The following is a 26,700-nucleotide window of genomic DNA, read 5'->3' as shown; positions in this document are numbered from 1 at the left end:
TCCGGTCCCATCACTTCATGGGAAATGGGGAAACAGTGGAAACAGTGTCAGAATTTATTATTGGGGGGCTCCAAAATCACTGCAGATGGTGATTGCAGCCATGAAATTAAAAGATGCTTACTCCTTGGAAGAAAAGTTATGACCAACCTCGATAACATATTCAAAAGCAGAGACATTACATTGCCAACAAAGTTCCATCTAGTCAAGGCTATGGTTTTTCCAGTGGTCATGTATGGATGTGAGAGTTGGACTGTGAAGACGGCTGAGCACCGAAGAATTGATGCTTTTGAAGTGTGGTGTTGGAGAAGACTCTTGAGAGTCCCTTGGACTGCAAGGAGATCCAACCAGTCCATTCTAAAGGAGATCAGCCCAGGGTGTTCTTTGGATGCAATGATTCTAAAGCTGAGACTCCAGTACTTTGGCCACCTCATGCGAAGAGTTGACTCATTGGTAAAGACTCTGATGCTGGGAGGGATTGGGGGCTGGAGGAGAAGGGGACAACAGAGGATGAGATGGCTGGATGGCATCACTGACTCGATGGATGTGAGTCTGAGTGAACTCTGGAAGTTGGTGATGGACAGGGAGGCCTGGTGTCCTGCGATTCACTGGGTCGCAAAGAGTCAGACACGTTTGAGTGACTGAACTGAACTGAACTGATGTATAAAATGAAGGCTCAAGAATTGGTAGAGCATCATCCAGATTAATTAAACCTAATGTGTATGTATTTCCCCTCCCATACATATACATATGTCCATTCTTCCCCCAACCCCCCCTTTTTAAAAAATATATGTTCATTTATTTAATTTGGCTGTGTTGGGTCTTAGCTGCGTCATTGGGCTTCTCTAGTTCTGGTGAATGGGCTTCAGAGCACTCATTCTCATTAGTTGCCCTGCAGCATGTGGGATCTTAGTTCCCCCACCAGGGATCAAATCCACATCCTCTACATTGGAAGGCAGATTCTTATCCACTGGACCGCCAGGGAAGTCCCCAGTTACTAAGTTTTCATTTATACCATGCCAGACCTGTATTCATTAAACCAGAAGTTAAAATTTAGCTTTCACAAAGATCCAGTGTTCCAGGTTTTCTAGAGAAAAAAAAAATCTGACCTTCCGATGACCCTGGCCTCACATTACCTCACTGTAAGAATCAGCCGGTGTGGACAGCGAGTGCCACTGTTAGACAGGCCAAGGGCTCTTTCTCTCCTCCCTTCATGTTACCTGCCAGGAAGTTCACCCCTCTCTTCCCCATCCTGCTGCTGCTGCTAAGTCGCGTCAGTCGTGTCCGACTCTGTGCGACCCCATAGACAGCAGCCCACAAGGCTCCTCTGTCCCTGGGATCCTCCAGGCAAGAACACTGGAGTGGGTTGCCATTTCCTTCTCCAATGCATGAAAGTGAAAAGTGAAAGTGAAGTCGCTCAGTCGTGTCTGACTCTTAGCGACCCCATGGACTGCAGCCCACCAGGCTCCTCCATCCATGGGACTCTCCAGGCAAGAGTACTGGAGCGGGGTGCCATTGCCTTCTCCTCCCCATCCTACCCTGGCACATTTAACCTTTAATCCTCTTTCGAAATTTTTGTTTACAAAGTCTCCCATTAAATCTCCCATTAAGACATAAATCTGCCTTGCGTAAGATGAGAGCAAATGTCTGAAGGGCAACAACTTGTTCTTGAGGCCAAAAAGGGGATGCAGGTAAAAATCTCTTATTTGAGGGTGGGATGAGAGCAGAAGGCAGAACCCCAGATCCTAAGATACCACCAGACTGGTGGCAGAATCCAGGCTGAGGCCAGAGAGGTTGCCAGTGGGCAGAGGTGGGTGAGCACAAAGCAGGTTGCTCCTCACTGCTGCCTATGCATTTTGCACTTTTTCCTGGGGCGACCCCCCTTATCAGCCTGGCTGGGATGGCCAGCCTTTGGAGAGACAGTGTCCCGCATGGCTGGCTCTTGAATGAGTTTTGCCTCCTGGACTGCCGCTTCATCATACAAGCCTGGGTAAAGCCAGATTCCCAAAACTCCAGCTCTCAGAATCCTGGCAGACTGTGACAACAGCACCTGTTGTTAGGTAACCTACCACCTGGGGATCTGACTTTTATTTTTAAGCTTCTTTTTTTTTTCTTCCACCTTAACACAACATGGAAGAAACCAGAGTTGGGACAGTCATCTCAGGCTCTGGAAGTTCCATTTTCCTCCAAACAATGTCAAGGGACTACTCCAAATTCAGATAATAACCAATTAGAGGCAGAAAAAAATGATGAAAAGTGACTCACGGTTTCTTGTGACTGTTCCTGCTCCTACACAAAATTTCTAGGCTTTATAAAAGCCTCTGTGAGAGTGGGCTGAACTGTTTTTCTTAATGGAGAAGTTTCCAGATGCCTGCTAGTGGCAGCTGCCTCAAAGCTCGAATGGTGACTGTGAGTTTGATCTGATAAAGTTCTTTGTTGGACTTTATTCACTCTCTTGATTTTGAGTCAGAATGTTTGCTCTTGTCTCTTGAGATATTGTTCTGTAGAGCATTATAGTAAATTTTTGTTGTTGTTCAGTCACTCAGTTGTGTCCAGCTCTTTGCAACCCCATGCACTGCAGCACCCTAGGCTTCCCTGTTCTTCCCTATATCCCAGAGTTTGCTCAAACTCATGTCCATCAAGTTGGCGATGCCATCCAGCCATCTCATCCTCTGTCGTCCCCTTCTCCTCCTGCCCCCAATCCGTCCCAGCATCAGAGTCTTTTCCAATGAGTCAACTCTTCTCATGAGGTGGCCAAAGTACTGGAGTTTCAGCTTCAGCATCAGCCCTTCCAGTGAATATTCAGGATTGATTTCCTTTAGGATTGACTGGTTTGATCTTGCTGTCCAAGGGACTCTCGAGAGTCTTCTCCAGTACCACAGTTCGAGAACATCAGTTCTTCAGTGTTCAACCTTCTTTATGGTCCAACTCTCCCATCCCCCATGACTACTGGAGAAACACATACAACATCTGAACATCCTTTGAGGTGACTCATAAGCTGCTGGATGAATTCAGCCTCCTTGAACTCTATGGCTAGACTCTGTAAGGAGTAAATGAGTTGTGGTTTTGTCGATTTTAATGGGGAGGCAGCAGTGGGAAATGGTGAATGACCTTGGACAAGAAGTCACTTTACTTTTGGGAGTTTCTATTTTCTTATCTGTAAAATGTGACTTTGTGATATTGGTTGAAATAAATTAGATAATCCATGCAAACAACCCAGCTTGGTGCCTGGCATACAGTTGGTGCTCATATGTTTGCTGCTGTTATTGCCCTAATCAAGTCTGAAAGTTTTGAGGCAAGACCTGGAAGAGATAATGTCAGTGAGAATAAGGTCCTAGGATCTACCCAAATGTTAATGCCTCGTTATAGAGTAGTTTGAAGCTAAAGTTGGCTGGAAGCTACAAGTAAAGTTGAGTTGTGAAGGGAAGATTTTGTTTCTTTGGATTCCTGGAGATCTCTTCCTGGCTTAAATCTTCAATGCCTCCCGGCTACCGTGTGTCGGGCCCATTCTCCAGCCACCTTTCTGTGGACCTGGCTAAAGTTGTCTCTGATAAAAATGATTCCTCCAGGTTCCCTGGAGAAAGAGGACTTTGGACCCAGCAAGTTTTCATGCTTTTGATCTCTGAGACTCTCCTGATGGCTCAGAAAATAAAGCAATGAGCAAGGCATATCTGGGCCAGCAGGAAATGTTCTTCACAGGAGAACACATAATTTCTAAGATGGGTGATATTACCTCTCCAGAGGTTCCGTCTTCTATTTGGCTGATACTAGGGAGAAGCAGTCGTAAGAGTCCTTCATGACCCTCCGTCTGCCTGGGTGGGAAAGCTCTCTGGAGCCCCCTCCTTTGACTACCAGCTTATGTTGGATCCAGAGGGCTTCTTCTAGGGTTTGTGAACCAAAAAATAAAGCAGTAGTCATTTCTCAAAATTGTCTGGGAAATGATTAACCTCTTTCCTTTGATCCTTTCCCACTTGTGGGAGGACAGTCAAGTAGCCAGGGTGGAGAACGTATTCTAGTATTTCCGACATTGCTAAGGTAAACAGTGGGAGGAATTCAGCTGCTAGAGTAGTTAACCATGGCTATTTGGAGGGTTAGAAGCTGTGTATGTGTGTGTAACTTCTGTAAGCATAGAGAGCTGTTTGAGCAAAAAAAAAGTACAGCAATTTCCTCTTTTTCTTTCCTTTTTTTTTTACAGGCTTGAATTTCCTGCTGCTATTCATAAAGATGCTTTTTATCTTTAACTTCTTGTTTTCCCCACTTCCAACCCCGGCACTGATCTGCGTCCTGACCTTCGGAGCTGCCATCTTCCTGTGGTTGGTTAACAGACCTCAGCCCACCTTGCCTCATGTTGATCTGAACAAGCAGTCGGTGGGAATTGAGGTAACATGCCAATTACCTTTGCAGTTTGTCAGCCTTCATGGAACACAAACTGTAACTCAAGACCTTAGGAGAGGTGGTAAAGGAGACTGGGAGTAGTGTGGGAAAGTAAGCCTTTTTGATTAGCAAAAATAAACAGAAAATCTACAAGTTGAAAGTTCTAGTAATGGTACATTTTTGTTTGTAATGAAATCACAGATTTTACTGGTTTTATGATGCCAAAAATCTAGATGTGAGATTGGCAAACTATAGCATGCAGCAAAAATCCACCTTTATCCGTGTGAGCAAGCTAAGAAGATTCTTTATATTTTTCAAAGGATATATAAAAAGAATAAAAAGAAAGGGCTAGATCATATGTGTTCCACAAAGCTTAAAGTATTTATTATCTAGCCCGTTGCAGGAACACGTTGCTGACCCACAGTCTAAATGATAGAGTTAGGACTCGGCGGACAGAAGAACATTTTCATTGAGAAATACCATGTCTAAGAATGGTACAAAAGAAAAAGTTATTGAATTCAATTCCAGCTCTGAGTTAATAGTCTCTCTTAAAACTGACAGACATTGAACTGGGCTTCTCCCCTCAATTCTTTGACATTTTAGCAAATCATACCACTTCCTATATCTCTGAACTCTAAGGGATAGTGCCAAGAATTTTCTCTCATGGTTTTTCATCTTCAACACTTTTCAGAGAAGAAAGCATTAAAGCTAACCCTTTCTGATCTTGTTACAAACTCTGTGCTCCTAGTTGGGAATCTGACTCCAAGTTGCCTCCATTCTCCACCACCTTCCCTTTTATTTGAAAGATTTTCATCAGCATCTTACTGTTCCTATAATCCTGATACTCCAGGCTGCCATGTCTTTTCAATCATCCCTTTCCCCTGAGTCTTTAAGAGCAGACTGTTGATTTCCCTTCATGAACTTCAACCCACTGAGGTCTGACCTTTATCACTATCATCCCCTCAGACTTCTCTACATCACTCATAATCTAACTTCTAAATTCAGTGATTCACAACACGGTACTACTGTACAGTACAGGGAACTATATTCAGTATTCTGGCATAAACCATAGTGGAAAAGAATATAAAAAAGAATGTATATATTTGTATAACTGAATCATTTTGCTGTGCATCAGAAATTAACACTACATTGTAAATCAAGTATACTTCAATAAAGAATAAATTTTAAAAATAAACTCAACGATTCTTCCTCTCAATTGACTTGACACTTCCTTCTTAAAACTTCTTCCTTTGCATTTCATCATATCCTTCAGTGGGATTTCTTCCTAATTCCAAGATAGCCTTTAGATTCTTTCCTCTCTTTATCCTAGAGTTTCGATCTCACCAACTTTTGATTCCTTTGAAGCAAGGATTGGCAAACTTGTTCCATGAAGGCCAGATAATGAAGAGTTTAGGCTTTGCAGACCACATGGGTTGTGCTGTAACTATTCAACTCTGCTGTTACAGTGAGAAAGCACCAAGAGATATGTAAATGAGGGCAGGGCTGTGTTCCAATAAAACTTTATTTAAGAATTGGCTAGCCATGTTTGGCCCCAATTATAGTCTGCCAATCCCTGCTTTCAATCCTCATAGCTTTTGAGAAAACCTCCCTCTAATATGATATGAATATGTACCTGAAAGGCTCTGACACCCAAATCTGAGCTCTCTTTTGAGTTCCAGTTCATCTCAGTGACACTTGAATACCTCAGGCTCCACTCATCTTTTTATTGCATGTTTTCTCCCTTACATATTGAAGTGTGCACACACACACACACACACACACACACACACACACACACCACTCTTGCATACACACCTGTACGGTTTCCTGCTTCACCTCCTGGTCTATCTCAGTTAAATGCATCTCTTCTTACCCAGTTGCCAAAAGTTGAATCATCTTTCATTCTTCCTCAATGCTGTCTATGTAAGTAGAGAGCAAGACCCCATCTTTCTTTTCTAGAAACAGAACTTTGTTTTTGATGTCTTGACTTAATGTGACATCTGATGGAAATCTTCCCTGATGCTCCAGATTAAGTCAGATCTTTTGTTAGAGTCTCATGGGCTCTCTTGGACTTTCATAGCCGCTATCTTGGTAGTAACTTGCAGTTTTGAATGCCTATTTAATTGATGGCAAGACTTCTCTAACTTCCATGAGGGTTGAATCATACCTCTAGCTCCTATGGCAGCTCCAGGATATCTAGATCAGGACTGGATCCTAAAGTTCCAGATGGCATTTCTAGACATATCCCTAGCTATGCCCTCATTCTCAAATACCCTGTTCTTGAGCTGCCCATCAGAATCTGCAATGTGTTTTCTTGCCTTCTTTTTTTTTAAGTTGAAGCATAGTTGATTTACAATTATTCATTTCAGGTGAACCACATAGTGATTTTTCTTTTTTTTTTGCAGATGATATTCCATTATAGGTTATTACAAGATACTGGGTGTAATACCCTGTGCTATACAGTAAATCCTTGTTACTTCCTCTGCATCTTTATTCAGGCTATTCCTTCACTCCGAACTGTTCTCCTTTCCTTCCATTCTATGAAACCACATATTTTTGGTAAATGCTTACTGTCTTCAGAGTCTCTATTGAAATATTATTTCTTCTCTGTAGGCTTTCTGTTTGATTCAGGATTGGTTACTTCATTCATCTCCCAAAACATATGTTGTTATTACAGTGTGTACATCACAGTATTATATTTGCATGTTTTCCCCTTCTCGCCCTACCCCAACTCCCAAAACTCTCATTTATGTGGCAGTCATGGGCAGATCCCATGGGGAAGGGAAAGTGTATCCACTCCAGTATTCTGGGCTGGAGAATTCCATGAACAGTATAGTCCATGGGGTTGCAAAGAGTCAGGCAAGACTGAGCACTTTCACTTTCACTTCACTTTCACAGGTGGTACTTTTGTCTTAACCCACTTTGCATCTACAATATTTGCACAGTGCCTTGAACATAGTATGCATTTGATAGATGTTTAAACTTAATATGATTTTTTCTAAAAGGGCATCCCTGGTGGCTCAAATAGTAAAGAATCTGCCTGCAATTTAGGAGACCTGAGTTCAATCCCTGGGTTGGGAAGATCCCCTACGGGAGAGCATGGCAACCCACTTCAGTATTCTCGCCTGGAGAATTCCGAATTCTGTGTCTTAGGGAGGAGTACGGACAGAGGAGCCTGGCGGGCTATAGTCCATGGGGTCACAAAGAATCGGGCACAACTTAGCAATTAGGCCCAGCACAGCACATAACTATAATATTGTCTCTCTTGTGTGTGTGTGTGTGGGTATGTGTGTGTGTGTATGCGTGTGTGAGTGAGTGCATATGCATATATCTAGGGAGGTGGGGGGAAATTACCAAAAATATAACTGCCGCAATCTCTGGGTTTCTCTGATATGAAGATATCACAATTTTGAGACTTAAAAAAATTGATTGATTGAATACTAAAAGAGACATCAGTGTGACCTCAATAGTCGGTATTTATGTTCTTTTCAGTTCAATCCATACAGGCTTGGAAAGGGTGGGGAAAGACTCAGGCTTGACCTAAACTCAGTCTTGTGTCTTAGGGAGGAGCACGGGGAAGTATTTTCCAGAAGGACAATGACCTACTACACTACTACTTCTCAGATGCCAAGACGCTATATGAAATCTTCCAAAGAGGACTTGCTGTGTCTGGTAAGCCTGGCTGTTTCCCCTGGCCTGTAAGACCAAGGCGGGCTCTTGTTCCCTACCTCTCCTTCCCTGTCTCACTTCTAAAACTTTGTTTAAATATGGTGGTCTGAGAAGAATTAAAAATACAGCATGGCAGGGACATTAGCAGAGGATCTGGGTGGGTGCTGGAAGCTGTGTATCAGGACAGACTTGGGCTTGAAATCCAATTTTTCTATTGCTAGCTGTGTGACTGCACAAACCACTTTGCCTCTCTGAATCTGGTTCTCATTTAATACAAGGAGAAATTCCTGGCCAAGCTGTTGTTAAAGAGTTAACAGTAGGAAAATATTTTGGTTGATTTACTAGTACATTTGTTTAGGAGGATGTGTTTCATAAATGTAGCTCCCTGCATTATAGAATCTGAGCTAGAATTAACATTCAGGCCTCCTGACTTTTTACCTTGACCTTGCCCCTAGTATTGTACTGCTGGCCCTTGTTGCTGCTCTTAGTATCACAGAAGGTAATTGTCTTTTGGACTTTCCTAGAAGCATTATCCCATGACCTTTTGTAGGTTCATTTTCAGTGAATGAAACAAGTACATCAAGGTTCAGTACTTCTACCTGATATCATTGAACACAATGCTGGGTATACTAACTTCATTTCAAAATCAACAGGCTTATAACTCTCCCTATATTTTTAAAAAAATGTTTAATGTATCTATTTGGCTGCATCAGGTCTTAGTTATGGCATATGGGATCTAGTTCCCCGACCAGGGATCAAACCCAGACCCCCTGCTTTGGAAGGTCGGTATCTTAGCCACTGGACCACCAGAGAAGTCCCACTCTCCCTATAACTTTTTTTCTTTAGGGTGATATTCTGTCCAGGTAGAGGTTTACCTATGTGACTTTTTGTCCTCTACTTCTCTTCTGCCTTTTAACTCCGTGAGTCGGTGATGGACAGGGAGGCCTGGCGTGCTGCAATTCATGGGGTCGCAAAGAGTCGGACACGACTGAGCGACTAAACTGAACTGACGACAATATTTAACAGCCAATTCCTGTTGAGTACTAACTACAGTACTGCGTGGATAGCATCTACTTATTTTCTTACACCTCAGGGATTAGTTGTTACGCTGCTGCTGCTATGTCGCTTCAGTCGTGTCCAACTCTGTGCGACCCCATAGATGGCAGCCCACCGGGCTCCCCCATCCCTGGGATTCTCCAGACAAGAGTACTGGAGTGGGGTGCCATTGCCTTCTCCGATTAGTTGTTATACACCCCCATTTAAATTTTTTATTTATTGATGACTGTATCAGTCATCAATGTCATCAATGTCATCAATGTCATCAGTCATCAATGTGCTCGGTCTTCACTGATGCTCACGGGCTTTCTCTAGTTGCAGCAAGAGGGCTTTCTCTTGTTGCGGTGTGCAGGCTTCTCATTGCAGTGGCTCCTCTCGTTGTGCAGCAGGGACTTTAGAGCATATGCAGGCTCAGTAGTTGTGGTGCCCTGGCTTAGTTGTCATGAGGCATGTGGTATCTTCCTGGACCGGGGATCAAACCCGTGTTCCCTGCATTGACAGGTGGATTTTTAACTACTGGACCAACAGGGCAGTCCGACCTCATTTTTATAAAGTGAGGAAATAGAGACTCAGAGGTTCAGGAATATTCTGAAAGTGACAGAGCTAGAAAATGTTGATGCTGATACTGAAATCTAAGTCTCCGTCTAGATTATTTTGTTTTATATCAACTCTTGACTGTTTTGTAAAAGTTGTTGCTCCTCAAGACAATGAAGGGAAGTCGCTCAGTCATGTCCGACTCTTTGCGATCCCATAGACTGTAGCCTACCGGGCTCCTCTGACCATGGGATTTTCCAGGCAATCCCTGAGTGGATTGCCATTTCCTTCTCCAGGGATCTTCCCAACCCAGGGCTCGAACCCGGGTCTCCCACATTGTAGACAGACGCTTTACTGTCTGAGCCACCAGCAGTCAAGACAATGAAAGTTTATTGTAAAGAAAGCTTCTATCTGAAGGTTCCAGAGTGGACTGTACTTGGTATTTCTGGCTCCACATCAGTACTGGTTTAGATTTCTATCCATATAACAAACAAAAACAAACCAACCGCTAGTTTGTTTACTTATTTGACAACTTAAGATAGTATATAGCTAATACAATAGACTTTCCTTTGAGACTTTCCACTTTTTGAAGTTTTCTTCACTGAGCATAGATTGTTATTGGAAATAGATACAAGTCATTCAGCACACAGCATGTGGCACATAGGATACCTTCATTAAGAATTTTTTTCAATGTTAAATTAAAGCTAAACAGATAAATTGGCTTCTCATGTAAGTAGGCATGAAAAATCCAGCCTATTTCCATAGAAAAAAATGACAAATCTGCTTACAACTGGGATAGAATACATTGGCCCTAACCTCTATCTTTATAGGGTTCCCAGGTGGCTCTAGTGGCCAAGAACACACCTGTCAGTGCAAGAGACTTAAGAGACATGGGTTTGATCCCTGGGTTAGGAAGATCCCCTGGAGGAAGGCATGGCAACCCACTCCAATATTCTTGCCTGGAAAATTTCCATGGACAGGCTATGGTCTACAGGGTTGTAAAGAACTGGAAACAACTGAAGCAACTTAACACAAACACACACAACCTCTGTCTTTAATCCGTACCCAGTAGATGGTCCATGTTGAGAATCACCTGCACGCATGTGTGCTAAGTTCCTTCAGGCGTGTCTGATTCTGCGTGACCCTATGGACTGTAGCCCGCCAGGCTCCTCTCTTCAGGGATTCTTCAGGCAAGAATACTGGAGTGGGTTGTCATGCCCTTCTCTGGGGAGAATTACCTGCAGGTAGTGTTTAAAATATAGATCCTCTGCTCCACTGTATTTTACTGAACTGGAATTCCAGATAGTTGCTGTTCAGTCGCTAAGTCCTGCTCAACTTTTTGCAACGCCATGAACTGCTTCTCTGTGCTTCTCTATTTCCATGAGTTGGCTCAAATTCATGTACATTGAGTCGGTGCTGCCATCCAACCATCTCATCCTCTGTTGTCCCCTTCTCCTCCAAATATGAATTTTAAACAGAGCTCTCCAAGGGCTTTGTGTGCTGAAGTTTCAACTCTACCTAGCTTAGGGCCCCAATTTTGCTGAGAAGTTGTTAATGGGTGGATTCTTTATAGATGGCCATGTCTTAGAACAGAAAATCTAAGTTGATTAAATTAATCAAAGGCTAGGCTATTGCCTAGTCAGGATTTTGGCTAATCAAAGTAAAGCTGATTAGGGCACAGAGTTGAATGAAACCCTAGTTGGTACCCCCTTGGGCCAATTATTTGACTTATTCCTTGACCATGGGCCTCTGCTAGTATTTTTATCCATAGGGAAGTGATAAGGAGATGCAACAGAGTTTTTCTCACCCTTATCAGCTCTGCCACTTAATGAGTGAGCTTGAAGCCATTCAAGTTCATGATTCTTGGTTCCGTGGGGATAGTGATAGTTATTGGGAGGACCCAATGAGTTAATGTGGCAGCACAGAGTAAGCTAGGGACCATGAGAGGTACGTATCGCTGGGGGTTAATGTTAGTACAAACCAGTCCATCGGTAGAGTGGCGCACACTGAAGGCTGGAGCAGTGGCTGTGAGCCCCTAAAGCAGGACTTGCCGGGCTTCAAGGAACATCTCAGTCTGAGACTTGACTTCTTGAGCATTCCATGCAGCTGTTTCAGCAGAAAGAAAAAGCACTAATGTTTTCTGTGAATAGTCTCCATGTTCATTAAAAAAAAAAAAAATCTCTTTAGTCAACGTGGCTGTCTTTTTCCTGCTCTCTTTCCTTTCTCCTCTGTCACTTAGTCTAGAAGTTCACTTATTTGCCTCTGAATTCCTCATAACCTTCTCTTTGAATGCTTCCTTTTGGCTAGAACTGAAATCCCCTCAGCAATGTGGCTAGATCCTCTATGTAAAACTTCCTTCCTTTCTGCGCTCCTATTTATAACTCAGTTTCATTCTGGCTTAGATATGGGGGTTTCTCAGCCAGTTAGGGCATTTCCGTAGCCTCATAAGTACCGTAACTTCTGTGACTTCTGTGGCTGAAATGACTATTTCCTCTAGTAAGTGGATGTTCCCAGACTTACTCGAACTTTAAATAAGGCAGAATAGTTTCGATTTTCAGAAGTTTAATTCTTCTATTGTCAAATGTGAGACACAGTTGTAAAAATATTCAAGGCTAATGTACATGTGTGTGTACCCAAGTGCTCCTGTGTATACTCACGTGTGCTCTTGTAGTTCTTTATGACTTTGTGTCTCAGAAGACAGTCACATATAAAGTATGTTACCAACTGATTCATGAAAGTCAATGAAGCTTAACAAATAAGGGAAAAGGTCCCATTTTAATAGCTGTGAAAGAAGCTTAGACTAAAGTAATAACTTTTAAAATCTGTTAAACCAGAAGGCATATTAAAAAGTGACTATTAAAAAAAAAAGTGACTATTTAGTGTCTATGACTTGATATTTGCTGGTGGGAGAAAAAGCAAATTGTCCCAACTGATTCCCCAAGCAATGTGGTGCTGGGTATCAAAAACCTGAGCTGTATAACATGGAACTCTGCTCAATGTCATGTGGCAGTTTGGATGAGAGGCGAGTTTGGGGGAGGATTGGATAGGTGTATATATACATGTGGCTGAGTCCCTTCACTGTTCTCCTAAAGAGTCACAACATTGTTAATCGGCTGTACCCCACTACAAAATAAAAAGTTAAAAAAAAACCCTGAGCTTTCTAATCAACTGTCCTCTCCCCCAGCTCCTGCCACCCTTCCCAACCCAGTTATTTCATTTAAAATGCTCTATTCTAAGGAAATGTTCTAACTTTGAAATGATCAATTTGAAAATATGTATTGTAGCATTATTTGAGGTGTCAATTTTGGAAACAATCTCCATGCCCAAAATGAGATCAATTCAGCTATACACTAGAATCTTTCACTACTTGGCCATAATAAGGCCATTAAAATCTCTGTAGAGAAGAAATAATAATGGGAATATTTGTATAAAATGGGGAAAGAAATCAGGATACCAAAAATATATGTGGAATGAAAATAACCTTGAAACAATCAAAGGAAGTATCAAAGAAAATACTTAATATCAGTCTTGATAATGGTGTTTATGTGATGAGATTATTGATGACTTGTATTTTTGTCTAAATTTTTATGAGCACATTTTTTTACTGTGTACATATGCTAAGTCGCTTCAATCATGTCTGACTCTTTGTGACTCTGTGGACTGCAGCCCACCAGTCTTCTCTGTCCAAGGAATTCTCCAGGCAAGAATACTGGAGTGGGTTGCCAAGCCCCTTTTTATTGTAGGGAAACTCAGTCCAAGATTACCCAATACGGCTGTTTGTGTTCGCTTGTAGGTTTTTGCTTGTTCACGTCATGTGGGCTAGTCCGTATTCATGGCTTTCCCCAAATGCCTGTTACCATGGAGGTCACATATTCCAAGATGGAAGCACCCCTGCTTTTCAGCATTTCCTAAACGTTGCAGATGCAGTTTTCAGGGCTCTCTCTGTCTTTGAGAACTGAGTACTTATCACTTTTGCATTTCCTTGGCACATAAGAGAAGCCTGCGTCCTTACTGGATTTATCCTTTGTGTCTTGTCTCTTCCTAACCTCCTTTTACTTTCTCTGGTCCAGAGAATTTGCAGCTGGAGCTGATTTTCTCTTAATATTATGTTTTTAGACAATGGGCCTTGCTTGGGATATAGAAAACCAAACCAGCCCTACAGATGGCTGTCCTACAAACAGGTAAGTCAGGCCCATGATTTTGGATACGTTCTTTTGCTTATGTGGTATCCTGAGCTAATTTGTTCTCTCTGGAGTCTTGATTGCTTTTTTTTTTCTCTCTCTCTCTCTACCTCTCTCTTTTGTAGGTGTCTGATCGAGCAGAGTACCTGGGCTCCTGTCTCTTGCATAAAGGACATACACCATCACAAGACAGCTTGGTTGGCATCTTTGCTCAGAATAGGCCAGAGGTAACTGTGTTGAAATTAACTGAAAGAAATGAGTCGGGGCCAAGTCTAAAGACTTTAAGTGAAAGTGAAGTCGCTCAGTCGTGTCTGACTCTTTGCGATCCGTGGACTGTAGCCCACCAAGCTCCTCTGTCTATGGGATTCTCCAGGCAAGAATACTGGAGTGGGTTGCCATTTCCTTCTCCAAGGGATCTTCCCAACCCAGGGATCAAACCCAGGTCTCCCGCATTGCAGGCAGACAGACGCTTTAACCTCTGAGCCATCAGGGACTTTAAACCCTACCCCAAATCCAGCACTCTGACTCTTGATGAAGACTTATGAAAGCAGTTTAAAGACCCAGACTCTTTAAATATTGTCCCAGTTGAAAGGGTTGTAGTGCTGGGCCTCCTTAATCTTGGCTGAATGTCTGGCACTATTTGCAGGTGACTGGGCTTCTCTCGTGTGTTCCCAGTTCTGTGTCATTTTAAGCCAGTTTGTCATATGAGGAAAATAAGGAAGCTGTGAGGGGACTGGCAAATAGGAGCTTGAGGATGACGTGGAAAGGGATGACTCGGTACTAGAACTCGAACTTGCACATTGTCCCTGAGCTAGTGACCAAGGCATCCACTTCTCCTGAGACCAGCTGCAGCCAGCTTTCCACAGTGAGTTGAAAGCAGATTGTAGACATTAAAATGATTGTAATTAAGCTTATCTCCAAGTTCAGGTGAAGTCATTAGACCCAATATCCTCAGAGAAAAACCCTGGTGTGTTTTGGAATAGTTGCATGACATATGCTTACCCAAGCCAGTTGTTTGAAAATCCAAGGTGGGGGCAGGCCTGGCTGCACTTCTGGGTGCATCTATATATTCATCTTCCCTTAACCCAGCCTCAGAGATATCCTTGACTCTAGTTCAGGAACTTAACATCAAACCTGGTATCTTAGTCTATTAGGCCTGCCATGAAAATAATACTGCAGATTGGTGGCTTAAATAGCAGAAATTAATTTTCTCACAGTCCTGGAGTCTATTCAAGATCTCCAGTTCAAGATCAAGGTGTCAGCAGGTGTGGTTTCTCCTGAGGCCTCCCTTCTTGGCTGTAGACAGCTGCCTTCTTGCTGTGCCCTCACTTGACTTTTTCTCTGCCATCCCCAGTGTGTCTTCCTCTTCTTATAATGACAGTAGTTATATTGGATCAGGGTCCCATCCTCGTGTGCTCTGTGCTGTGCTGTGCGTAGTCTCTCAATCACGTCTGACTCTTTGGGACCCCATGGACTGTAGCCCACCAGGCTCCCCTGTTCATGGAATTCTCCAGGCAAGAATACTGGTGTGGGTTGCCATGTCTTCCTCCAGGGGATCTCCCCAAGCCAGGGATCAAACCCAGGTCTCCCACATTGCAAGCGGATTCTTTACCATATGAGCCACCAGGGAAGCCTAAGAATACTGGAGTGGGTAGCCTATCCCTTCTCCAGGCAATCTTAACCAACCCAGGAATTGAACCAGGGTCTCCTGTATTGCAAGCAGATTCTTTACCAGCTGAGCTTTATGATCTCATTTCACCTTAATTCTTTTTAAAAGGTGCTATCAACAAAAACAATTGCCTTGGTGTTAGGCCTTTGACATGAATTTAAGGGGGAACATAATTCAGTTCATATTGACATTTAAGACCCACCATCATCAGGTTCTGACCCATCAGCCCAATTCACTTCCTGTCACTCTTCATGCTCTCTGATGTATATGTAGTCATGTCGTGCAATCCTGCTTTGTACATTCACTTCCTTCATCCTTCTCTGTCTCTATTTCCACACCCAAATCCTACCTGTCCTTCAGAGCCCTGCCCAATTACCGTCACTTTTCCCAAAGTAGTTCCAGGTAGCCTTACTCCACCCCTGAGAGTGACTCTGTTTCCTTAAGACTCCCTAATGCTTTCTGTAACTTTTATGGATAGAACTTATTACACTCCACCTTTGTTTTATAGTTGTCTCGGTACCCACCTTATCTCCTTTATTTAATTATATTTTATAGCATCAGCAATGGCAGTCCCTAAAGCATCACACATGCAAAAAGAGATTAGAGGGGACTTCCCTGATGGTCCTGTGGTTAAAACTCTGTGCTTCAAATGCTGGGAGTCTGGGTTCCATCCCTGGTCAAGGAACTAGACTTCACATGCCACTACTAAAGATTCTTTCTTTTAACACAGAGCCACCAAATAAGCATTTGTTGACTAAATGATTGAATTAACACACGTTGTCATCAAAGCATGTGCTAGTCCTTATTTGAACATCTCTTCATACAGTGGGTCATCTCTGAGTTCGCCTGTTACACGTACTCCATGGTGGCTGTGCCCCTGTATGACACCTTGGGAGCAGAGGCTGTCATATACATCATCAACAAGGGTAAAACTTTGCTATTACATTTTAACTTGATTCTTTCTTGAGGATGAGTAGTTCCTCATTATTGGTTTTTGTTAACGGACTTAGAATGCTGTGATCAGAAAAATGCTCAAGTCTCTCTTGTCCTGTAGCACCTAGGATATAATTTAGAGGGAAGTTACAAAAAGCCCATGAATCAGGGATATACTCAGAAGTTTCAATGAAATGCTTCAAGGTGGCACATAATATGACAATATAGTTTGGCAGTGAGCTATTTTCACTGGCCACCCTGGATGAAAGGCCATAAAGTGAGTGAATAAATCACTTAATTGACTGTATCATTATGAAACTACTGGTTTAATTTCCTACTCTTGTAAATTGAAATGAGTATAGTTCGCCAGCATGCACCAATGTCCATGGTGAGTCTGCAGACAAAATGACTATTGCTAGAGAAACAAGTTCAAGTTCAATGGGCAAGTAAGAGATATACTAGATGTTACCTTCCATCACAGAACTGGTAGATTAAGTGAGTAGATCCATTGGAACTATAGACTTAATCAGAAAGTTTTGATTTGTGTAAACAAGTATCAAAGCAATTGCTACCATTAAAAATCATAAAATACTTGTCTGCTAAAATCCTACTTGCCCTCTCCTTCCCTTTTTAATCCCTCCTCCCCATGCCCCCAAACAAAACAAATGGACAGGTCCACATATGTGACCAAGCATGTTGTCTGTATTCTTAACCCGAAGGAATTTTGTGGCTCCTCTAGAAACTATAAATGGATGGCAGTGTGCAAGGAAACTAAGTGCTTCTGTTTCAATTAAGTTAATTTTATTATCAATGGAATGTTTCAGATTTTATACATTATAAATCTGATTTACAAATGTAATCTCCTTTAGGGATCCAGTAGTTTTGACATTTTCAAGTCTTTTCCTCTTTGCGAGAAAATCGGATGCACGGCAGCACAAGAGGCTGACCTCTGTCTCTCTTTCTGCTTTCAGCTGATATCACCACGGTAATCTGTGATACACCCCAAAAGGCATTAGTCCTGATCAGTAATGTGGAAAAGGGCCTCACCCCAGGCCTGAAATTGGTCATCCTCATGGATCCCTTTGAGGAAGACCTGAAGAAGAGAGGGGAGAAGTGTGGAGTTGAAATCTTATCCCTGTTTGATGCTGAGGTAGGGGACTGAAGCTCAACTGCCAGCCAGAAGGCTGGTCTCACACTGTGGGCAACTTGCAGAACTTCCATACAAGAAAGCAAGTTGATGTCCTCCAGAGGTGGCAGGGGAGGAGTCAGTTACACTCATGGTATTAAGCTATGGGAATCATTTCCCCAAGACAACTCAGAAAGCCTGCCAGTGAGGGAGGAAGGTCTGTGGCCAGCAGACAGACTTCCAAGTAGAGAATTTATAAATACAGCAGTAGTTAGGGGGGTGATCCTGGAATCAGGCTTCCTAGGTTCACCTTCTGGTTCTACATCCATTAGTTATGTGACCTGGGGCCAGCTGCACCACATCTTCCCTTCCCTCTCTGTCCTATGAAGATGAAACCATCCCTGCTTCACAGAGGAGATTCAAAGAGTTAAATGAGAGAACATAAAGTGCTCAGGACAGTGATATAATGTGCAGTAAGCCTTGAAATGTCAACTATTCATTTTATTTAAAATGATTTAGCAACGGTCCTGGAAGACTGAACCTTGAGAGTCTGATGGGAAGTTTGGACATTTGGGATCTGCCTTCATAAGCTGGTATTCTAGAAAGAACTTACACTCTACCCTGAGGCTTCCATTGTGCCTGAATGTTGGCTTTGAGGCCTGACCTGGGTTGGAATTTGGGTTGTATTCCAGCAGAGGTATTCACATGCAAAAGGAAAAGAGGACTGTATTGGTCTTAAGACTGTCTATCTCAACTAAAGTCTTTCTTGCTTTTCTGTTCATGCAGAATTTAGGCAAAGAGAACTTCAGAAAACCCGTGGTAAGTTTTCTTCTGCCTGATCTTGAGTCTTGCCATCTTCAACTCTCAAAGCTCGCAGTGGACTAAGCTCCTATGCTTCCCTCTCCAGCCTCCTGCTCCAGAAGATCTGAGCATCATTTGCTTTACCAGCGGGACCACAGGTCAGTGCCCAGGAAGTTGCCCCAGATGCCCCTAGATAGCCAAAAACACGGCTTGAGTCACTGACGTCTGGTGGGCTGGTAAATATACTTTACAAACAGCCCTATCCTGGGGACTTATAATCTAAGACTTCTGAATATGGTTGCCCACTTAGAAAAACCCAAGCATAAGCAAACACATTTCAATGAACAACCAGGAGCAGCTGACATGCTATGGAATGGAAGGGCCTTAAAGATGGCTTCATAAAGTCAACTTCCTCCCCCAGCCTACCACTCTCTCAATTTAACTCTCTCAATTGAGAGAGCCTACCACTCTCTCAATCACTGGAATGGCTTCACTCAATCAAGATAGCCCAGTGGTAGATCTAAACAGATCAGTCTGTGTCCTCTTTCTCCCCCTCCATGTAGCTAGCTAGCTATTAGAACTCTTAATAACTTTTAATTTGAACCATCATAATCTAGAAGTTATAGCCATTCCACTGTGCCCTGTTTATAAAGTGATGGCTAGGTAATATTGTTACATCTGAAGTCTTCATCATGAAGACAGCACAAGGCAGGGTGGGGGTCACTTGGGGTCTTCTTTTTGTTGCTATCTGTGACTGCGGCTGCACCCTGTGTGGTAGCACAAGGCTAATAATGCAGAGTAGAGTTTCTGGGGGAACTAGTCATTCATAAGCAGAGGCATATACACCATTCATAAAAAGACTCAGGGACAGAAGTTCCTGGCTCCATGGAACAGAACCAAATGAGTGTGGCTTCTCATTTCAATGCCAGAGACAACCTATTAGTCACTAACTGGATCTTTCCACCTCTTGTCTCCTACAGGTGATCCCAAAGGAGCCATGTTAACCCATGCAAATATTGTTTCCAATGTTTCTGGTTTTCTCAAAAGTGTGGAGGTCAGTGGTCAATTGAAAACGAGGCCCTCATTAAAATGTCAATCTGTCGTAAGATTTTAATCTTAAAGTGAGAGGGGGAAAAACAGATTGAAGGCCTGAGTGTGGCTGAATACCGGTACATCTTTGTCTGGAGTTTTGCCCTTTTATTTATTAAGCTATATATATATATATTTTAATCTGGACCATTTTTAAAGTTTTTATCGAATGTGTTATAGTATTGGCTCTGTTTTACGTTTTGATTTTTGGGGGCTACAAGGTACGTGGGGTCTCAGCTCCCTGACCAGGGATAGAACTCACACCCTCTGCATTGGAAGGTAGAGTCTTAACCACTGGACCTCTGGGAAAGTCCCATAGAGTTTTGCTCTGTCAGAGTCACTGCAGATCTCCACACTCAGTGCAGTTAGAGCAGCCCTTAGAGTTACACAGCGCACGTCTGCACAACTGTATGCGGCAGTCCTAGAAAGAAGAGGTGTTTGGAAGAGGAAATTGACATTAACCCATTGTTGTCTCCTTTCCATTTCCTGATCTCTAGGGTGTTTTTCAGCCCAGTCCTGAGGACGTGACTATATCCTACCTCCCCTTGGCTCATATGTTTGATAGGGTTGTACAGGTAAGATCCTGTATTCCTAACAGGTGTGTGAAAAGAGGGTCCTGGCTTGCTAGTCCCACATTTATTTAAAGGGCAGCTCTGCAACATTTGCAAGCTACTGTCTAATGTGAGGGCATGGGCAGCAGGGAGTGGTCACGGCTGAGTCCTAATCGTGACATCACCCTTAACCTGCTGCAGAGTCTTCCTGTGTTGAGTCTGTCTGCATCCCATGGGGTGAATGCTTGCTCCTGCCTTCACACAGGGTGCCTGCAAATCCTTGGAGCTCATAGCCTGGAGTTTACTATCTATCCTGTGCAGGGTGAGGAGGCACTGTTTTTTCTTTTCTTTGGGCTAGAGGTTTTGAAAAGATCTAGGCTTAAAGAAAAGGAAGTTCCCCACAGAGGGGCGAAGAAGGAACCTTTGATCTAGATAAGGTGTCCAGAGTGTGTCAGGGGGAGCTGCTGCTGATGGCACAGGCACTGGGGAAGAGCTGGCCTTCTGTGTGTGGTCACCAAGGTTTTCAGGCTCTTCTGAGGCTGGCTTGAGAACCAAAAGCAAAAACACCGATGTCATTAGGGATAGAAAATCCCCTCTCTGATCCCTGCTTAAATACCTCTTCAACCAGCTTATCTGTTGGTACATGAAATGCTAAAATGGAAGATTCAGTTCCTTGGGTTAAAGTGCTGATATCTGATTAATATAATATTAATTCTAATCAGCGTGTTTTTCACATTTTCAGTCAGTTCAGTTGCTCAGTTGTGTCCGACTCTTTGTGACCCCATAGACTGCAGCACTCCAGGCTTCCCTGTCCATCACCAACTCCTGGAGCTTGCTCAAACTCATGTCCATCAAGTCCATTCATGTCCATCAAACTCATGATACCATCCAACCATCTCATCCTCTGTCAACCTCTTCTCCTCCTGTCTTCAATCTTTCCCAGCATCAGGGTCTTTTCCAATGAGTCAGTTCTTACATCAGGTGGCCAAAGTATTAGAGCTTCAGTTTCAGCATCAGTCCTTCCAATGAATATTCAGGACTGATTTCCCTAAGGATTGACTGGTTGGATCTCCTTGCAGTCCAAGGGACTCTCAAGAGTCTTCTCCAACACCACAGTTCAAAAGCATCAGTTTGTCGGCTCTCACCTTTCTTTATAGTCCAACTCTCAATCCACACATGGCTACTGGAAAAACCATAGCTTTGACTAGACGGACCTTTGTTGGCAAAGTAATGTCTCTGCTTTTAAATTTGCTGTCTAGGTTGGTCATAGCTTTTCTTCCAAGGAGCAAGCATCTTTTAATTTCATGGCTGCAGTCACTATTTGCAGTGATTTTGGAGCCCCCAAAAATAAAGTCTCTCACTCTTTCCATTGTTTCCCCATCTATTTGTCATGAAGTGATGGGACCGGATGCCATAATCCTAGTTTTCTGAATGTTGAGTTTTAAGCCAACTTTTTCACTCTCTTCCTTCACTTTCATCAAGAGGCTCTTTAGTTCTTCTTCACTTTCAGCTGTAAGGGTGGTATCATCTGTGTATCTGAGGTTATTGATATTTCTCCTGGCAATCTTGATTCCAGCTTGTGCTCCATCCAGCTGGCATTTCACAGGGTGTACTCTGCATATAAGTTAAATAAGCAGGGTGACAATATACAGCCTTGATGTATACTCTGTGAATATACATGAAAACTTCCAGAGTTTTCACATTCTATCACTTCTGAAATTGAGATGGTCTTAACCACTGTAGGTGTGTTCTAGTTTGAGTGGCAGTGCTTTTTTCTTAGTGCTATGTAATGAATGGGCTCTTAGAAACAATGCATGCCTTAGACACTCACCCAGAGCTGTGGGTGGAGTAGAGATGGGCCTGCAGCCTCACAATCTGACTTACCTGTCCTACCGCCTCAGCAGAGGTGAGTGTCGTCCTATCTAGGGAGTAGGGTCTCAGAGTTCTGGGTACATGAAGTGTCAGGGGTGAGGGGGTCCAGAGAAAAGTGCCCATTTTTGTTGCTGTTCAGTCAGCAAGTAGTGTCTGACTCTTTGAGACCCCATGGACTGCAGCACGCCAGGCCTCCCTGTCCTTCACTCTCTCCCAGAGTTTGCTCAAAATCAAGTCCATTGAGTCGGTGATGCTATCTAGCCATCTCATCCTCTGCCACCCCCTTCTCCTTTTTCCTTCAGTCTTTCCAGCACCAGGGTATTTTCCAATGAGTCAACTCTTCACATCAAAGTGCCCATTGGATGTCCTTAATTTTGTCCCAAACAGACCCGACTCAAAGAGGTTCTTTGGCTCTGATCCCCGTCCTCTGGTTCTGCTTTTAGGCTGTTGTATACTCTTGTGGAGCCAAAGTCGGATTCTTCCAAGGAGACATTAGACTGCTGCCTGATGACGTGAAGACCCTGAAGCCCACATTGTTCCCTACAGTGCCTCGACTCCTTAACAAGATCTATGATAAGGTACTTACCTTGCTTCTGCTGGGCTGGCCCTGAGCTGTGTGGGGCTTAGGCCCGACTACAGCTCCTAGAGACTCTGTTGCTAAGAACTGTGATCCATCTCCACCCTTATCCCCCACCCCCACCAGCATCCACTTACAGCCATGCTTCCCAATGCAGCCATGAAAAACTGTACAAATGAAACCCCCTTTCCTCTGGATGAGATTACTTGGATGTGATATGGAGAAACAGACTAATTCAGAGACTTGAGGAACCTCTCAAAATTCAGCTGACTTGGAAATTGTTACTCTGATTTCGTAACACCTGCTGGTTAGGGTGCTTCTTGCTGAGGTGCTAAGCCCATGGTAAATATTTCACATACATTCCATTATTTCATTCCTACAAAAACCCAGGAAATCACACCAACATTTATTATCCCTAATTTACAGATGATGAGACTGAACCTTGGAGGTTAAATAACTTGTCCAGAGTCAGGTCTAATAAGGAGATGAGCCAAAATTTCATGGCCTCATGACAGATTTAGCTGTTATTGATCTCTGCTCTGTTTTTCACTAAGGTTAGGAAAATGGTGATTTTTCTAATCCAAGCATTTCTCTTGCCTTCATTAGCTGAGAGTCTTCCATGAAGGCACAAATATTTGATTTTTTTTTTCCTTTATTTATCAGTCTTGAAAAAAATGAACTGGTACCCCAGTGACCTTCAAAGCTGGTCAGTGAGAAATTTTCTTTGTAATATTATGATACTATATAACATACATACATACGATCCTAAATCAAAAGCCCTAACAGTGGTACACAATCAGCTGTTTCATCAGTACTCCCAGGTAACTTTGTAGATAAATGCTACCTTTTGGGGACATGCTGTGTCAATTGTCAAGGTTGTTTGCTAAGGACAAGGAATTTGGGGGAGCTGGAGCTTTGTCTGTGTGTACAAAGTTCAATTCTTTGTTAGCATGAACTTCCATCAATATTCAGCATACCAGGGCGTGAATAAGAGTCACTTTCTTTTGATGTTAAGAGGCACTATCTCTTATTTGTTGATGAATGGCTTTGGTGAGTATCCAATAGGTTTCCCACTAAGAGGAGCTGTCACTCTACAGGTACAAAACGAAGCCAAGACACCCTTGAAGAAGTTCTTGTTGAACTTGGCTGTTGCCAGTAAATTCAGTGAAGTGAAAAAGGGTATCATCAGACGTGACAGTCTGTGGGACAAGCTCATCTTTGGAAAGATCCAGGTATGTGGGTAGATCCTGATGGAGCCAGGTATGTGTCTGGGCTGCCCTCTGCCTCAGCATTCTTTGCTTTTCCTTTGATGGTCAAGCGTCTCTTTAACTGGAGACCCTTTGGCACTTTCTGTGTTCACTCAGCCTTTTGAGATCTCTCTCAGACAACTTTGTCACTAAAGGTATTTGGCCGAAATGCAGAAAGTGGATTCTTCTTAGGTTCTAGCTCTTTCATTCTCTTGGGTGGTCTGTTGAGAGTCCTAAGTAATTTGAAAGGTCCAACAATACAAATTACCTGAGGAAATGTAAAAAAAAAAAAAATTGCAGGTCTGGTTCCCGCTGTGGATGGTGGTGACCATAACAGCCAGCATTTTAAGTTCTTTTCACAATGATGGACCCTAAGTGCTTTGTGAATTAATGAGTTTAATTCTTATGACAGCACTGGATAAGCAGGCTGTTCTGCCCATTTTGCAGTGCAGGAGACTAAAGCCAAGGGAATAGTTTTCAACAGGTCTTTTGTTTCTATTAAACAGGAAAGCCTGGGTGGGAAGGTTCGGTTCCTGATCACCGGAGCTGCCCCCATCTCACCTCCCGTCTTGACATTCCTCCGGGCAGCAATGGGATGTCTGGTAAGCCAAGCACCTTTTTTTGTTTTTAATTTTTATTGGGGTGTAGGTGCTTTACAATGTTGTGTTAGTTTATGCTGTACAGCAAAGTGAATTAATTAAATATATCCATACATCACCTCTTCTTTCCTTCCCATTCAGGTAACAGGCCCCTTTTTTGGATGATAGCTAATTTCACTTTTGCACAAGTAAAACTCACTATTCAAATAAAAATGAAAACACAAATGAAAAGTGCCAAGTAGAAAGTCAGCCAGAAACTCAAAGTCAAGAGAAAATATCCTTCCAGTCACTGCTTAATGCATCTGTATACAGAAACCTTGACACAAATAGCATCAGTGTTAACAAAACTTTGCCATTCGAAGCAGTGTGAATGGACTTGGAGGGCATTATGCCAAGTGAAATAAATCAGACAAAGACAAATTCCATGTGACATCACTTATATGTGGAATCTAAAAAAATGCTACAGACCAATGAATGTAATAAGAAAGAATCAGGCTCACAGGTACAGAGAACAAACTCCTAGTGGTGGGTAGAGGGCAATTTAGGGGTAGGAGGGTAAGAGGTACAAACGGTTAGGTGCAAAATGAGTTATAAGGATATTATTATATGGGAAATATATCTGATGTTTTATAATAACTATAAATAGAGTATAATCTTTAAAAAGGGCATCAGTGTTCTAATATGCTTGTTAAGCAGTGCTTGCCCCATCCATATTGATCCTAGTCAAATAAACATCATTTTAGTGGTTTTGTAATAGTTTATTGAATGTACCTAAATAACTGGTCTCCTGTTGATGCGTGTTAAGTTGTTTCAGTCATGTCCAACTCTTGACTCTTAAAGACCCTATGAACTGTAGCCAACCAGCCTCCTCTGTCCATGGGATTCTTTAGGCAAGAATACTGGACAGGATTGTCATGTCCACCTCCAGGGGATCTTCCCAACCTAGGGATTGAACCTGCGTTTCTTATATTTCCTGCATTGGCAGGTGGATTCTTTACACTTGTGCTGCCTAGGAAACCCAGTCTCCTATTGATAGACATATTTTTTTTTTTTTTTTGCTGTTATAATCAATGAGGTGATAAGGATATTTGTGCATATTTATACAACTATCAATTTAGGATAAATCTTTGCAAGTGGGAATTATTGGGCCAAAGTATATGAGTTTTTCTTACATGTTAATGTTAATACTCACACTTCATCAGGAGGGTCTTGTCTTTCTTATACATTCCCGCAAATAATGCGCAAGTCCTGAGACCCCACCTTCTTGCTAGTGATGGATGTTTTCAGTCATTTAAATCTTAACCAAATAGATACTTGAAAAATCTTATTACAACTTTGTTTCTTTTATTAACACCAAACATCTTTTGGAGGGCTCTTTTTCTCCCTTGCCTTCATTACACTGAACATTCAGAGATTTATTTAATAATATTTGTGAGGCTTTGTTTGTTTGGCTGCACTATGAGGCATGCAGGATCTTAGTTCCCCAACCAGGGCCTGAACCCAAGACCTCCGCATTGGAAGTGCAGAGTCTTAACCACTAGACCACCAGGGAAGTCCCTAAACATCCTTTCTATTGTTTACTGGCACTTGTATTGCTTTCATGAATTACTACACTACTTCCTTATAGAAAAAAGAGCAAAGGAGAGTTTGGTTCTCTTTCACCTTGCTTTCTAAGAATTCGTATAGTAATAAAATCAATCTTTGTTGTGTTAGAAGTGTATTTCCTAGTCTCATCTTTTGCACTGTGTATTGCTAGATAAAAGTTGTAAATGTTTATGCACTAAGTCACCTTTTTTATGTGGTTTTATAAGAGCTTAGACCTTAGGCTTCCTGACCCAACCCTCAATATTGCATAAAACTGTTTTCATCCAGATTTTCTGGTAACCTTGTGGTTTTACCTTTTTTCAATTAAGTCTCTGCTCCATCTGGAATTTAGTAAAAGGGCTTGAGTACAGATAGTCTCATATTTTCCCCCTAGATGGCTAACTAGTTCATTCTCTCGGCCAACATGCACAGCATGAATGAAACAAACAGCCTTGTCCTCATCAAGTACCACCTATGTGTATAACTGCCTTCACAATAGATTCTGAATTGACGCCAAGGCCAGAGTTCCTCTTTCTTCCTTTCCTTCCTTTCCCTCAGCTCCTAAAACCCATAGATCAGAAGGCCCTATGTCATATCCCTCCCAGAAATGCCTTCCTCTCTTCCAGCAGCTCTGCCTGGGACAGACTCCATGCCCACCTCAGACTCCACAAGTGTTTCCTCCACACCCCCTGTCCAGTCAAGGTTATCCTTTATAACACCAGTTGGTCTGTGCTACAGACCAAATCTGGCCTGTTTCCTCTATTTATAAATAAAGTCTTGGTGGAACACAGCCATACTTATTTATTTATGTGTTGTCTACTGCCACTTTGATGCTGTATTG

At 42.6% G+C, this 26,700-nt stretch overlaps 1 protein-coding gene across 5 annotated transcripts in view; it reads left to right on the top strand.

Annotated features, from left to right (window-relative positions):
- Positions 1–26,700, top strand: part of ACSL5 (acyl-CoA synthetase long-chain family member 5) — a 59,430-nt gene that overhangs the window by 25,617 nt on the left and 7,113 nt on the right. For 4 of the 5 annotated variants that reach the window (XM_005698481.2, XM_018041568.1, XM_005698483.3 and 1 more), the window contains exons 2-14: positions 4,193–4,377; positions 7,935–8,043; positions 13,747–13,811; positions 13,937–14,038; positions 16,307–16,406; positions 17,385–17,563; positions 18,326–18,358; positions 18,447–18,498; positions 19,321–19,394; positions 19,927–20,004; positions 22,296–22,430; positions 23,527–23,661; positions 24,183–24,278. In XM_005698481.2, the coding sequence (XP_005698538.1) occupies positions 4,222–4,377; positions 7,935–8,043; positions 13,747–13,811; positions 13,937–14,038; positions 16,307–16,406; positions 17,385–17,563; positions 18,326–18,358; positions 18,447–18,498; positions 19,321–19,394; positions 19,927–20,004; positions 22,296–22,430; positions 23,527–23,661; positions 24,183–24,278 (1,314 nt within the window). In that variant the 5' untranslated portion in view covers positions 4,193–4,221. The remainder of the gene's footprint in view (positions 1–4,192; positions 4,378–7,934; positions 8,044–13,746; positions 13,812–13,936; positions 14,039–16,306; positions 16,407–17,384; positions 17,564–18,325; positions 18,359–18,446; positions 18,499–19,320; positions 19,395–19,926; positions 20,005–22,295; positions 22,431–23,526; positions 23,662–24,182; positions 24,279–26,700) is intronic. The other variant, XM_005698484.3, reaches the window with a different exon arrangement.

This window comes from Capra hircus, chromosome 26, assembly GCF_001704415.2.
Source record: "Capra hircus breed San Clemente chromosome 26, ASM170441v1, whole genome shotgun sequence".
NCBI classification, from domain to species: domain Eukaryota; kingdom Metazoa; phylum Chordata; class Mammalia; order Artiodactyla; family Bovidae; genus Capra; species Capra hircus.
This window is presented reverse-complemented; position numbering and strand designations above follow the sequence as displayed.